The sequence below is a fragment of the Podarcis muralis genome, chromosome 14 (assembly GCF_964188315.1).
Source record: "Podarcis muralis chromosome 14, rPodMur119.hap1.1, whole genome shotgun sequence".
Classification (NCBI taxonomy): Eukaryota; Metazoa; Chordata; class Lepidosauria; order Squamata; family Lacertidae; genus Podarcis; species Podarcis muralis.
In genome coordinates, this window is record NC_135668.1 from 28,558,635 (window position 1) to 28,573,335 (window position 14,701).

At 44.9% G+C, this 14,701-nt stretch overlaps 1 protein-coding gene across 1 annotated transcript in view; it reads right to left on the reverse strand.

Annotated features, from left to right (window-relative positions):
- ITGA11 (integrin subunit alpha 11) overlaps positions 1–14,701 on the reverse strand; it is a 92,930-nt gene that overhangs the window by 29,069 nt on the left and 49,160 nt on the right. Inside the window, exons 8-18 of the mRNA XM_028705830.2 lie at positions 14,487–14,631; positions 12,663–12,828; positions 11,902–11,972; positions 8,874–9,018; positions 7,767–7,915; positions 5,882–6,022; positions 4,297–4,500; positions 2,848–2,978; positions 2,233–2,399; positions 1,478–1,620; positions 955–1,065 (exon numbers count right to left, since the gene is read on the reverse strand). Coding sequence (XP_028561663.2) covers positions 955–1,065; positions 1,478–1,620; positions 2,233–2,399; positions 2,848–2,978; positions 4,297–4,500; positions 5,882–6,022; positions 7,767–7,915; positions 8,874–9,018; positions 11,902–11,972; positions 12,663–12,828; positions 14,487–14,631 — 1,573 coding nt within the window. The remainder of the gene's footprint in view (positions 1–954; positions 1,066–1,477; positions 1,621–2,232; positions 2,400–2,847; positions 2,979–4,296; positions 4,501–5,881; positions 6,023–7,766; positions 7,916–8,873; positions 9,019–11,901; positions 11,973–12,662; positions 12,829–14,486; positions 14,632–14,701) is intronic.

The window sequence follows — 14,701 nt, forward strand, 5'->3', positions numbered from 1 at the left end:
ATTCCACAACTTGGGGGCCACCACAGAGGAGGCCCTCTCCTGGGTCACCGGCACCCTGAAAACCTCTGAGGATTCTCTGGTTTTTATATGGAAGGATAAAGAAGATGTCTATAAACTAGGTACCCTGGACAGTTCTGGGTAACCCGAGTTACAATACAATACTTTTTTAAAAAACATAGAAACAATATGTAGGATTTGATGTTGTGCCAGGCATGACACTGTGCAGAAAGGTTGACCACACACATAATACATCTGCTGGCTTTCTGGTTGTCCCAACCAATATGCGAAGCCCAGAGAGGCAATTTAGTTAGCTCATACGTCTCAGCGTCTGGATTGAAAAATGAGGACCAGGTGATTTCCATAAACAACAGGCTTGCCCTCCTTTCATATGTTTAGGCAGCCTTGCAAGTTATTACTGTTTGATTTATACAAATTTCAAACCACATTTTTGCTGTGAATACGCATGGGATCCAGTGTGGTGTAGTGGTTAGAGTGTCAGACTAGGACATGGAAGACCAGGGTTCAAATTCCCACACGACCAAGAAACTCACTGGGTAGACCTTGGGCCAGTAACTGCCTCTCATCCTAATCTACCTCACAGGGTTGTTGTGTGGATGAAATGGGGGAGGAAGAGAGCCATGCACACCCACTTTGAGCTCCTTGGAGGAAATGCAGGATATAAGTGTAAAAAATAAGTAAAATAATAAAAACAACACACTTTGGTTCCTGGTCTGCTCTTCCACATTCCTCTGCCCCCTATACTTCACTGAACTGCCCCCCCCCAATCCTCTTACTCTTGGGCTCCTGGCCCTGGAAGGCCAAATTCTTGTCCTGAATATTTCTTGGACACGGCCTATAGGGGCAAGTTCCCAAACAGATCAATGGACAAAATACACTGCAATGTTTCCAAGGCTGCCTCTCCACCTTCCCTCCAATGTAACGACAGTTACGCACAGCAACTTTTAGCGAGGTAGGCCAGCCGCCATCCATCACTGGTCCATTGTCAGGGCTACCCAGGGCATAATCGACAGAGAAAGTCACTGGCTTCACATAATCGGCTGTGTCCTAGGACAGGAGAAAGCAATCACCATTACCCTCAGTTTTCACTTTTGCAACAAGAGCCCAGCAAGCATAAGCTGAACGGGAAAAGTTTCTCCTTAACTATTCACCAGAGTTGTAAAAAGACATGTAATCTGGTTGCCCGTGGCAAGTAGACATTATCTCACGGTAACTATACAGGTAAACTCACCTAAACAGGTATGTGTGAGCACAGTGGCTCATAAACATTTCTGTAGTTGGTGCATGGTTATTATTATTTTATTTTTTTCAAAGAGATGTTACACAAAGTTGGGCATATAAGGCAACATTTCTTGGTCCGCTAACAAACAATTGGTCTGTGGTATTTTGAATGCACAGCTCAAGACTAAACTGCACTTCCTGGCAAGGAAACTCAACTTTTAGAGATCTGAGCACGTACCAAGACATGAAAATTCAGCTTATCGCACCATTCTTGCCCTGCAAACAATGTAACCGTCTTGTGGGTGAGCCTGTCTCCATTCTCATCCAGATGGGCTCGTGGGATGTACCGTCGCTCGTCAATGGTGATGTTGTAATTCAGCGCTGAAATGATTGGTTCAAAATGATTTGAACATGCACAGTGAATTACCAGAACTATAGTGAGAGCAGATAGCTTAGTTGGTTAAAGTGTGGTGCTGATGATAATTCCAAGGTTGCAGGTTCGATCCCTGTAAGGGACAGACGCATATTCTTGCGGTTTTAATGTTGCGCAACAGAAGGATCCAACACAACTGTTGTTGTGCTAGCAGAAATGCACTGCGCAACCAAGGCTGGATCTACACAGCTATAAAAAACCGCTCTACAAAAAACTGTTGTAAAGCTCACATCACAATTGAAAATATCACTGAGTTGTGATTTCAGCTCTACATCGCCGTCTGGTGTCACAGTGTTATAATGCATTTATAATGCTGTATTTTGACTAATGTAGCTGAGTCCCAATTTACCAGAAACTTGCTTATGCATTCTCTTGAGCTAGATGGCTCCAATGGTACAAAACATTTCGCCAGCGGAAGAAGCAGACCTCTACATTGGTATAACTTAGTGCTGCCTTAGATACACCCCCAAGTCTCTCTGAAGAGTAGTTTTGGAGAAGGTAGGACACAGTCGCCTTGTGAGGAGAGCAAATCTAGACAGAAATCTGGGATCTCCACTTACTCACGCTTGCCGTCTGAAAATGAGCCGAGAGGAAAATGGCAGTGAAGCAAAGAAATGCAGACAGGCAAGTAGCGTCCTTCCCATTCCGAGTGCAGTCCTTGTTGAAGATGTTGATCTTGAATGGCTCAAACCTGAGGCTGGCATTGATCCGTACCACACTGCGGGACCTTATGGAGAAGAGGAAAAGTTTGAAGATATCCTGAGCCAACCCAGAAAACTGAAAATTTGATAATTATCAATTCAGAAGTGTGGGTCAGAGTTTAAAGTAACCTAAATTTGAGTAGATCAAGTAAAGTAATTTAACTTTAAATTTTTACCTAAATTTGAATAGAACTTCTGTCTGCTGTGGTAAAACAGCAGTGGTACAGGCACTTTCCTAGCCACCTTGTCCAGAATGGCTCCCTCTGAAGAAAGACCCCCTTGGCCCTTTCTCAGCGTGAGGCAGGGTTGGTGACCATCACTGCCTCCAGTGGAAGCAAGTGCCATAGTTAACAATGCACTGTGTGAAAAAGGGCTTGCTTTTTATCTGCCCCAAATCTTCCAGCAGTCAGCTTCTGCAGACAAAGCCCTGCTCTGAAAAGTAGCCCCACCAGCCATAAATCCTCCATTACAAACCATAATAATACAGCATTTCCCAGTGAGCCAACGGCGAGGTCCACGAGCCTGTCTTCATTCAGGTCCAAGTTGCCATGGATGCTGCATCCAAAATACATTAAGCCTGGAGAAATTTCAGCTGCCGTAATTCTCTGAAAAATGACAAGAGGAGAATCCTGTTCAGTATCCTGGTGCAAACAGACGCTGTACAAAAGTGATGGCATGTTTTCACATTTTCTCTCTCGCAAGGGTGGGTACCCAAAAGAATCCAGCAGGTACTTAGGAGCGTTGGTAGGAGTTGCCAGCTTGCTGAGGTTGTGCCACTGCTGCTTAGCTGGGATGATGCAAAGGTAACGTCAGGGCTGTGTGGACAAGAATGCAGGAGGGACCAATCCGACACTCACACTGGTGATGCCCCAACCTTTGCTGCCTCCCTGCCTTGCAGGTCAGAATTCACCAGCAGGTCACAATTCACAATTTAAATTTCATAATTAAAAACAGTTAAAACAGATTAAGGTGGACTCTAGACACACATTTTAAAAAAAAGCTGTGAAAATGCTTTTTCTTAAAGCGTTTTGAAAAATATATTGAATTTGCCATAAGCTCACCATCACCATCTAGTGTCACATTTGCACTTAAAACACACTCAAAATGTTATATTTGCAGCTGTATAGCTGAGTTACCAGAATAGCGTGGACCTGAAAACACCCATCCCAAGTAAACACCAGGGTAAAAATAGGTACCTCTTCAGCGTTCGCCAAAAGATGTATAGTGAAGAAGCCAGATACACCCAGGGGCCTAAGAAGCGAGGCGGTGGTCCACCCCGGGTGTCATCCTGAGGGGTATGTGTGACAAAATGGCAGGCGGCCGAGGGCTACACTCACTGTAGGGCAGCCAAGGACGTGTGTGCGCCGTCGTTTTGGGCGCCGCTCAAGTGCCGTCCATATGGGCACTGCACATGCGCCATCCGCCTCACCCCTGTGGGTGGTTCGCTCTGCCCCTTGACACCCCACTCCGGGTGCCGGAGAGCCTTCCTTCACCACTGGATAAACCTATGTGGAGAGGGAGTCCCAAAACTAAGAGGCTGCCACTAGGCCCATGCAGAGCTTGTCTGAGACCCGGGGCAGCAGTCTTGTTAGAATAAAGTTATAAATACAAACAAAAAGGCAACCAGTCCCTGGTGGGGCACCTCAAGCATCTTAGCCTTCTGAGGCCCTGGGCAAATGTACCCAGCTGCCTCTGCCCCCGGCTGCATGAGCCTGGCTGCCACAGAGGAATGGTGGTTGCCACCAAAAAAAAAAAAAAAAAAAAAAAAGGTTGATAATATTCAGAGAACATTCTGTACAGTGGCCTTCTTTTTCTGAGGTCAGAGGAAGAAAAAAAACCTCAGAATTTTTCCTCAGAAAAATGTATTCCTTGGTCATTTTAAAGAAACGTCTTCTTGCCCTTCACCCTACATGAGAACTCTACCTGCTTATATTGCCGTACGAGGTTTTCCTTGTAGCCATGGAAGATATATATTGCTCCCTGATGCTCATCTTCAAGCGGAGCTCCCACAACGACATCATTGTAGGAGTCCTGATTCAAATCGGAGACGGCAGCTATGCAGGAGCCAAACCTGGAGTTCTGGTAGCCTGGCAAATCTTCCAGAGTCCCATTGTAAACAAATCGATCCTTTGAAGAAAAGAGCTTATATATCAACCACACCCTACAGACATTGGGTTTTTTTCTGCCAAATGCCCCCAAATAAGCAACTCTGCGGAGAGAGAGAAATCCGACAGTTCAGTCTGGGCAGAAAAATGATTCACTGTTATGCAATATGTAAAGATGGCTGGCAGAAAAAGAGAGCAAAATAACAACTGGCGTTGTTTGATAAGGGATGGAAAGAGGAAAGGAAAGCAAATACTTATTCTACAAATGTAAGCTTTACATTCAGAGGGAAACTGTTAGTTGTATGGATGAAGTAGCCACAACGGCTATGCTTTCCCTCCCCTGTTGGAGGCAGTGAGTCCCTGAACGCCAGATGCTGGGAGTCACAAGTAGTGAGAATTGCTGTTGCTCTCAGGTCCTGCTCACAGGCTTCCTATTGGGGCATCTGGTTGGCCACTGTGAGAAAAGGATGCTGGACAAGGCATTGGCCAGAAGGCTCTTCTTTTGTTCCTATTTTATATAAATGTTTTTGATGTAGGGAAGCTTAAGCACCCTCAGGACTTGGAGTGAGAGGGTGGAGAGAGGATGCTCAAGCTTTTTGCCCCTGCTATCTCTAAAGACACTATTTGCCTTTGAAGGGAAGCCTTCACTGGTGCCAGGGGAAGTTTCCCTTGACATGCAGACAGGACCTTTGGAGAGGCAATTTTTGTCAGGACTGCAGCAGGGAGAGAAAGTGTTTGATTTCTCCTCTCCCTCCGCTCAAGCTTCCCTGATTTGCTATTTACATCATTAAAGTTAATTAGGGTTGCCACATTTCAAGAAGTGAAAAGCCACACACAAAGAAACCGTTGAGCTTTCTTGAGAGAAATTTCCCTAAGTTGTTGAGCTTGTTTTAGAAAAAAGTCAAATTGGTTGAGCTAATTTTGAGAAATAAGCTGCTTTTTGGAAATTCCCCCCCGAGAGTTCCGCCATTGAAATTGGACCTATGGCAACCCAAATTTCATTATGCAATTGTATAAATTACATTGTACATTAATAGCATAAGTGAAACTAAAGTCATGTCCAGTTTGACATTCTCACGATACCAGAGATCAAACCTTGGACCTTTTTCATTCGTTTTGGCAATTAATTTTAAAACCAACACAGGTTTTATATCTGCCTTATATTGAGTCAGATCATTGGTCCATCTAGCTCAGTACTGTTCACACGGACTGGCAGCAGCTCTCCAGCAGGGCTCTCTCCAAGGCATACCTGCGGATACCAGGGATAGAACCTGGAACCTTCTGCAGTCCAAGCAGGAGCTCTGCGGCTGAGCCTCTATGGCCCTCCCCCTATAAGAGGTGGGAAATGTAAACAAAATTTTAAATTGTTTTGTGCTTGTAGGGAACAAGACCAAGTAAATTACCTCTTTTAGGGTGTAGACATACACCTTCCCCCTCTCTCTTCCTTCGCTGAAATACATTGGGGCTCCAACCAATAAAACGTCCGTGACTCCATCGCCATTAATATCTACAGAATTGATTTCACTTCCATAGTAGGCACCAATCTGGAAAATAAAAAGAATACATTGACATATGTGTGCATGCATGGAACGAGTGCTAGAGTGTTGTGTGTCTTTATATTTCCATTTGCTTCCGAGAAATTAATGGCATCTTAAATGATCCCGTTGGAATGAGAGGTATTTCGAAACGGAAGCAATCTATCATCTCCTTGTCTAGACATCTCCCTCAGGAACAAAGAAAGGCAGACTCAAAACTTTGATCCTGGAAGATTAAGGATCAGACTCATGGTTTGTCTCTATGATGCTGCTTCCTGAGTTCATTCCTTTTTTGCCCAAAGACTATGATGAGAATGATTAATTTATTTATGATGGGATCCAAGTTGATTTGCAGCAAGTAAATGCAATCTTCAAGTCTAACAGCTTCTTGACTGACCTCCAGGATGAAACATCTTTACAGACAATATTGTGTCTATGCTGAGGTATCTAGAAGATATGACATTGCTGTCTAACCCCATTTGGCTGTCCCAAGCATCTGAAAATGCAAAAAACTCAAGGTCACCCACTGCAACCAAGAGACTATAGGCCTTATACTAGCAAATTAAAGTACCTATGGGCCTCATTTGTGTAGGAAAGGGGTGGGAAACCCCAGGCCTGGGGGTTAAATGTGGCCCCTCAGAACTCTCTATCTGGCCCCTGGAACTCTCCCCAGGCCACACACCTGCTTCACTCCCCAAGTGGTTTTGTCTGGCTAGAGTGTGCCCCTAATCTCTGGCAATGTCTCTTACAGAGAGGGGAATGGCTGAGTGAGTGCTGAAACTAGCCTACTGTACAAGCACAAAATTTACACGTGTTGCTCCACCCACTTTTGCCTCTGGCCCCACCCACCATTGGGACATGGTGCTCGGAAGGCTGCCCAGAATGGAATGTTGGCCTTGGGTTGAATATGATTCCCTGTTGTAGCAAATAGTGATGGCCACTGGCAACAATGGATTCCTTGGAGGAGAGGTCATAAGGATGGCATTCACTACACATGCTCCATCAATCTCTTGAAGGAGTTAGTACAGAAGTATTGGTTAGAGTATGGTACTGATAACACCAAGGTTGCAGCTTCGATCCCTGTATGGGACAGCTGCATAGTCCTGCATGGACTAGATGATTCTCAGGGTCCCCTCCAACTCTACAGTTCTATGATTCTATGAATTGTCGCAGTGGATGCTCAGACTACTATTACTACTACTACTACTACTACTACTGCTACTGCTACTACTATTATTATTACATTGAATTTATATACAGCCCTATACCTGGGGGTCTCAGGACGGTTCACAGAATAAAATCAAGATATAAAACCACAAAATACCACAAAAATACCTAATAAAAATAAGAACAGCAACCCAATACCCCTGCCCCAAAAACCCACATTTTAAAAGGGCATAGGATGTAAATCGGATTAACCACAGGCCTGGTTAAAAAGGAATGTTTCTGCCTGGCACCTAAAGTTGCATAATGAAGGCGCCAGGTGAACTTCCCTGGGGAGAGCATTGCACAGACAGGGAGCCACTGCAGAGAAGGCCTGCTACCCTCTGAACCTCTTGAGGAGGGGGGACATGAAGGAGGGGCTCAGATGATCTCAGGGTCCGGGTAGGTTCATGTGGAAAGAGGCGGTCCTTGAAGACTGGGCACGGACCTTTATATACCCATAGCGAAAGGATCAGTCTCATACTGGACTAACTGCCTTGTTTAGATCTTCTGCAACCCCAAAGCAATGGCCCCCTCTTGCCCAATTTACCTGCTCTCCTTTCAGAGACTGGTGAATGGTCAGATTCCGGTTGGTGTGCATCGTGAAAATGATAACCTTCCCCGTGTGGTTGAAGCGGGGTGCTCCAGCGACGTAAATCCTGTCAAGTCTTGTTGACACCACTGAGGTGACGGTGTAACCTGCAGCGCAGACAGACAGAAAGACAGGAAGGCAGACAGAAAACAAGGTAGCATGTTATGCAGAGGGAACCACAAGAGCAGCCCTGCTAGCAGCCACAGACAGCCTCATCTTCCATGAATAGCTTTACCCTTCCACCCAGCTGCTAAAGATTTTCTATTTTGTCTGGCCTTATAACCTGGTGGGTTTATTTTGTTTTAACCTGAATCATCCGTTTTTTATTCTGATGCTGGCTTTTGGTAACAACTATGCCTGGATAGCTCAGTTGGTTAGAGCATGATGCTGATAACTCTGGTTGCAGGTTCAATCCCTGCATGGGACAGCTGTATATTCCTGCATTGCAGGGTGGGGGGTGGACTATGATAATTGACTACTGTTCAATACATTTTTCATCTTATCTTTTTTGTCATATTTTTGATATGTTATTTCACTGTGTTGTTGGCCAGTTTAGAAGAGTTTGGATTTGATATCCCGCTTTATCACTACCCGAAGGAGTCTCAAAGCGGCTAACATTCTCCCTTCCCTTCCTTCCCCACAACAAACACTCTGTGAGGTGAGTGGGGCTGAGAGACTTCAGAGAAGTGTGACTAGCCCAAGGTCACCCAGCAGCTGCATGTGGAGGAGCGGAGACGCGAACCCGGTTCACCAGATTACGGGTCTACCGCTCTTAACCACTACACCACACTGGCACTGAGTACAGAAAAGCAGGATATAAATTCTTACAACAAATGGATAAACTGACAAAGAATCATGCAATTCACACAAGCTTCATCTCCCTGGCACTGTTGCTTCAGATGCCAGCCACAGTCCAGAGACTGGTGCGCTCTACACCATGATCTGCTTACATTTTAGCCCCTCCCTAAGCAATTGCATAGTCTGAGGTCCAGAAGGGAAGGACTGCTTGTGTGAACCAGCTTGACCCACTTCCCTTGCCCAGCAATTGCTGGTGATTCCTCTTACCCAGATAAGCTCCGTGATTTTTCAGCTCCTCTGGGAACTCTTGGAGGTAGGATTCTCGGTGAGGAACGACTTTACCACTACTGGTCTCCTTGAGGACTGCTCCGTTCCAGTCGTAGGCACCCACAGCTCCAAGCAAAATCCCATCCTGGTCATGGGGGGAGACAAAGGAGCTATTGGCAATTTCTAAGGGCTCAACCACACTTTTGCTTGAGCTGTATTTTGATTATATTGTGTACTGATTAATCCCTGGCTGTGACTTTTTGCAGGCTGTGGATTTTTGCAAGTGGCAGCCATGGAACAATGAGAAAAGCTCTCAAACCAGGGGAATTAATTGGTACACAGTATGATCAAAAATGTGTCAAGTACAAGAATGAATGAGCCCTAAGATATTTGTACATGTATGCTTGAGGCATACACGCACAGAGACAAATTTGACATTTCTACATGCTAAAGATCTCACCTCCAGCTGTGACACAAGAAAGCACCAGCATTTCCGTGAAATTTTCTCCTAAAACTGTATACACATTTGTTGCAAAGCAATTCCTAATATAATGTATTTTTGTATGCTATTTCCACAAATATATGCCTCTTTGAGCACACTTTACCCTAGCATATGCATTTTTGCACACATTACTTGACTAAAGAACTGCATTGCAAAATTAAGAGAAGTGTGGTTTGATACGTCTAAATTACCATAGATTCTGGCGTATTAGGTGACTGGGCGTATAAGACGACCCCCAACTTTTGCTGTTCAATTTTAGAGTTTTAGAGTTATAGAGTTTGAGTACCGCCAGGGGCAGAGCGCCCCCCCTCTGCTGCCTCTGCCGTCACAGCAGCAGCCCGAGGCAAGGTGTTTGGCGGGCGGGTGGGCTCAGAAGGACTTTCCGCGTCCCCTTCTGTGGGGAGGGAGGAGGAGCGACAGCAGAAGGGGCGTCTCTGCTCACCAGCTCCCTCTCCTCCTTCCCAACGCGTATACCCAGCGTATAAGACAACCCTCAACTTTTGGGGTGATTTTCCAGGGATTAAAAAGTTGTCTTGTACGCCGGAACATACGGTATGTAGGGTTGCTTTCAGATATGAACTGAATCAATTCGCACCCCTATCCATATCACTATCCTCAAACTTTATTCATTTTCTATCTTTCTTCTATCTAGCAATTTAGAATTGCATACAGAATAAGGTGGGGAATTATGGTATAAAGTGTGTGTGCTGAATTTTCCTAACAGGCAATTCTGGGAGACTCTTTGTATGTGGTAGAGCTCATCTTCTTGAGCATGTTGGTGTGTGTTAGGCCTTTTCTGCAATAAAGAGCTTATCCACACTGGTTTGAGCTTTAAAGCTTTGTGTCTGAATGCTCCCCCCCCCACCCTGAACTTCCCCAATGAAAACCCGCTCTTTAACATTCAATTGGAGCAAACATCACTTCGGGTTTTCCATAACTGCCTTTTGCTCCAATTCAGCTTTAAAGAGCGGGTATTTGCGAGGAAAGCTCCAGATCAATAAAAAAAGGGTGCTCAAACATGGAGCTTTGAACCATGGACTTTGCCTGGAAAGAGCAGAGGAAAGATCATTGTTGATAAGTCCTAAATTAGATGCTGAATCATTGATGGCCGGAATATTAGGCAATTGATGTGTAATTTTGGGAGCAGTTTGGCAGTTTCCTTCTTCTTGGCTCTCGCATGTTCTGGTCTCTGTCCCTCAAAAGGAACAGCCACCCGCACAGCTTCCCTTGGCATTCGACCGCTGGCATCGCTTTTGGTATTGTTATTTAAAACCGTCCAGCACATTGGCTTATAATCTGCATTTTAGCTACAGCAAGAGAAGCTTCCAGTATTTAAAGGAGCTCTGGGAATGTGCAAGGAAGCCTCTGCCAAGTCAGCAAGTGAAATATTCTGAGACTTGCCAGTTCCTCCAGACTTGTCAATTTTGGCAGTGCAACTCTAGAAAAAACACACACCAGGGAAAAAAATCCCCACCAGCATCAGCTCAGTCCTTGTGAAAAGAGCAAAGTAAATCAATTTATAATCAAAGCTCCCCTTCTGGCCAAAAACTACCATAGGCTGAGAGTAAGGCTGTCACTGTTGCTTTCATTATGGCCAGAACTCCTGTGTCTTCAGCTGCAGTATGGTAGGCAGAGATTCAATTGGTGTGGCTTTGTCTAGCATGGAAACTGGGATGCACCTACTGGTTTTGTTTTTGCATGTCAAGCAGCTACATAGAAGGAACCAAGAGTTGTTCCCTGAGTCCTTGCAGAAGAGGAAGAGGCGCAACTCTCAGAAACTCTCAGTAACTTCCAGGCCTTCTTTGGAAGGCATTTGGATCTGTGGGTGCACTCATACCATACAGTTAGAGCACATTTAGGCTTTCCCCCAAAGAATCCTGGGAACTGTAGTTTGTTTGCTCTGTGGTAGGTAAATTTCAGTTCCCAGGATTAAAGACACGTGCTTTAAAAGTATGGTGTGGGTTTATGCATATGCGTGAAAATCCAAATGGCAACTCCCTGCCCCTTGTAATTTGTTTTTCTATTAACTTCAACATCCAACCATTTCTTGCCACTTCAAGTCTCTCATAACCTGCTGCTTCATAGGAGAGTCAGTCTTAGGAAGTCTTGTCTACGCTGCCAAGAACAATCCAGCCCAGAGAGGGCAAAAATATATACTAAAAATGGCTTCATCTAAATTTTCAGTCAACACATTCTCAGAAATAAATGGAGGAGCCATTCCTTGGGATCACTTTCCATGAGGAACCAAATGAAAACATATCTGAAAGTTCCTGGCCCCTCGCTCAATGCTTTTGTTTCAAATTGCATCAGGAAATCAGCTTTTTTGGCCCACGGAGGAGCTGAGAATTCTCAGCGGCTTCCAGCTTTGGGTGCATAAATAATCCAGGTATCATCTGCTACCATACATGGGCCTTTAGATGCCCCCATCCATCACAACCGAAAAGCTCTCCACATGCCAAAGCCACATGCCAAAGCCACATGAATCATGGTGGGGAAATGACAAAAACAAGAGTGTTATTCACTCACTTCCACAATATGGGATGAAAATCCCGTCTGGGACATTTCGAGGCCAAAGGATATCTCATGCTTGTTGGTGCCTGCAGACAAAAGGGAAAGGCATTTCAGGAATTGTCAGACACCATCCATGGGGAAAAAACAGTCAGATGCCAAATAGGGACAATGGAAAAGGAAAAATAATAATAATTAACTACCACTTCCCAGCATAATTTTACAGCATTAATTTCTACAGTTTGGGGAATTAGGCGTCTGGAATGGACAGAACAGGAAGTAGAACACTGGTGAACTCGCATGAATCAAATTTTAACCTATGCTTTCTGAAATCTGGAACCAACTTCCACATAACTTCACAGCTTCACCTCTCAAGACTGAGAGGTGATAGGACAGCCACCTTCAAATAATTGTCACGTCAGGTGGAAGATGGAGCAAGCTTCTTTTCTGCTGCTCCAGAGTGTAGGACTTGAACCAACAGAGTCAAATGACAAGAAAGGAAATTCTGACTAAACATTAGGAAGAGGCTAAATATTTCTGAGGGTAAGAGCTGTCTCAAATTTAGTCCTCCACATTTCTGCATGAGTTAGAGGGTTTTATTATTATTATTTTTAAAGCCCTTGTAAAAATTCATTGGTGTTTTAGTGAAACACACGTTTGCATGCAACTCTGCCCAATATGCACATTTCTGCAAAAGGACTGACTGGCGTGACCTGCCTTTCAAAAGTGGGACAGGTGAGATGGAGAAACTTTAGGCAGTAGCAAGCCCTGCAGCTCACCTTCCAAGCTGAAAATCCTTTCCCCCAGAGCGTCCACGATATCTTTGAGAGCAGCTTCATCAGTGACATTAAAAAAATGTTTTTCATCTGGGTCACTCGCTATATATTTGATTTCTTTCAGGAAGGCTTCAGGATTGATCCCTCTTCTGTTATAATAGCCAAGAACCTGTATTAGAAAGCAAAAAGATGTGCCTCATATTTTTTTCCCTGCAGAATGAAAGGCATTTGTCAAGAACATTCCAGGGCAAGGTTAAGGGCTCATCCAGATTTCCGCTCATCTCACTGCTTTCCATCAGAGAAACCCACTCTTTACCAATGAATTAGAACAAATGTCAGTCAGCTTTTCCAGCACTAAAGAGCTGAATCTGCCCACCTCAGGTCTACTGGGAGTGGCTCCTATAGGAAGAAGACCTTTCCAAGTCTGCTATCCCTAATGCTTTAAAACTAGAAATGATAGGGATTAAAACTGGGGACTTCTACAAGCAGTGCCACGTGTCTGCTTACCTTTGGCACCAAAATGAACTTACTGTATTTTTCCGTGTATAATACGCCCCCATGTACAAGATGCCCCCTATTTTTGAGGACTCAAAATTAAGAAAATGGGGGGAGATTGCCCAGAGTTGATGAGCTTTTTTAAGGGAGGATTGCCAAAAATCGCTCACCCGCCTGAGCTACGCTGCTTCTCACACGCATCGCAAAACCTGTTCCCTTGCCGGCAGAAGCAGCCAATCAACAACAGCCCTTTCCACAGCCACCAATAATGCACCCAATAACCACTGACAATCTCCGGGCACCAACCAATCCCACCTCCCCCAGATCCATTACCCATGTATAAGATGACCGCCAATTTTTGACATACTTTTTGAAGAAAAAACCCTCGTCTTATACAAGGAAAAGTATGGTACTTCTATGTCTGGGGGAAAAATGCTAAGCCATGGTTTGTTTAGCCAAAGTGAGGTTTCTTTGAAAGTCTGGACCCAGCCTCAACCATGGTTTGTTTTCTGGCAAGACCATGACGTTGCTGGATTACAAAAGTGTGGCTTGTTTTAACGATGGTTTGGCATTACCTCTGAACCAAACTTCCTTGCTTAGCTAGGGTTTGTTTGGCCAGTTCGCCCTGGAGGCTCGCCAAGCTAAAGAGGGTTTAGGCAAGGGGAGACTGTAAGCAAGCCAAACTTTGGAGGGGAGAAAGCATGGCTTGTTTGCTTTTCTGTGCAGTGTCTCATGGTTCGTTGAGCAACCATAGCTTAGCATTATGTGCAAAAGCAACCATTGCCTCCCTGCCCTTTATAATACAGTGGTACCTCGGGTTAAGTACTTAATTCGTTCCGGAGGACCGTTCTTAACCTGAAACTGTTCTTAACCTGAAGCACCACTTTAGCTAATGGGGCCTCCTGCTGCTGCCGTGCTGCCGGAGCACGATTTCTGTTCTCATCCTGAAGCAAAGTTCTTAACCTGGGTTAGTGGAGTCTGTAACCTGAAGCGTATGTAACCTGAAGCGTATGTAACCCAAGGTACCACTGTAATAACAACCCCCCCCACTATGTGTAATTAATGAAAAGGAAAACTGAGATGGAACTGCTAGATTGAGCGTAACACACAGTTTGGCTCCCAGAGTGCACCTTTGAACACACTCCAGAAAGCTCTGCAAGATCCAGGGTTTCTCTGACAGTCAAGTAAATGTCAATTGCGATCCTCAAAAGCAGAATGTCTGAAAACCAGCACTGATGGTTTCACCGGTGGAGAGCCCGATCCTGACTCTAAATTCACTCTGGAGCAATTTTGGCCAAAGCTCCTAGTAGGTGGTGCCAAAGGGAGACTCACCGCAACAGCGTATCTGGTGACATTATCTTTCTCGCTGCCTTCAATCACCTTCTCGAGGTCGGGGCTGTCATGGGATTCTCCGTCTGTGATGACAATCATCACTTTCTTGGCGCCCTTGCGGCCGCCTTTCTGAAACGCCTCTGTGCTGAAATTCAAGAGATTATGGGGAGCTAACATTTCAGTTCTGCGGAAGTTTCCTTTGCAGATGAAGTGTG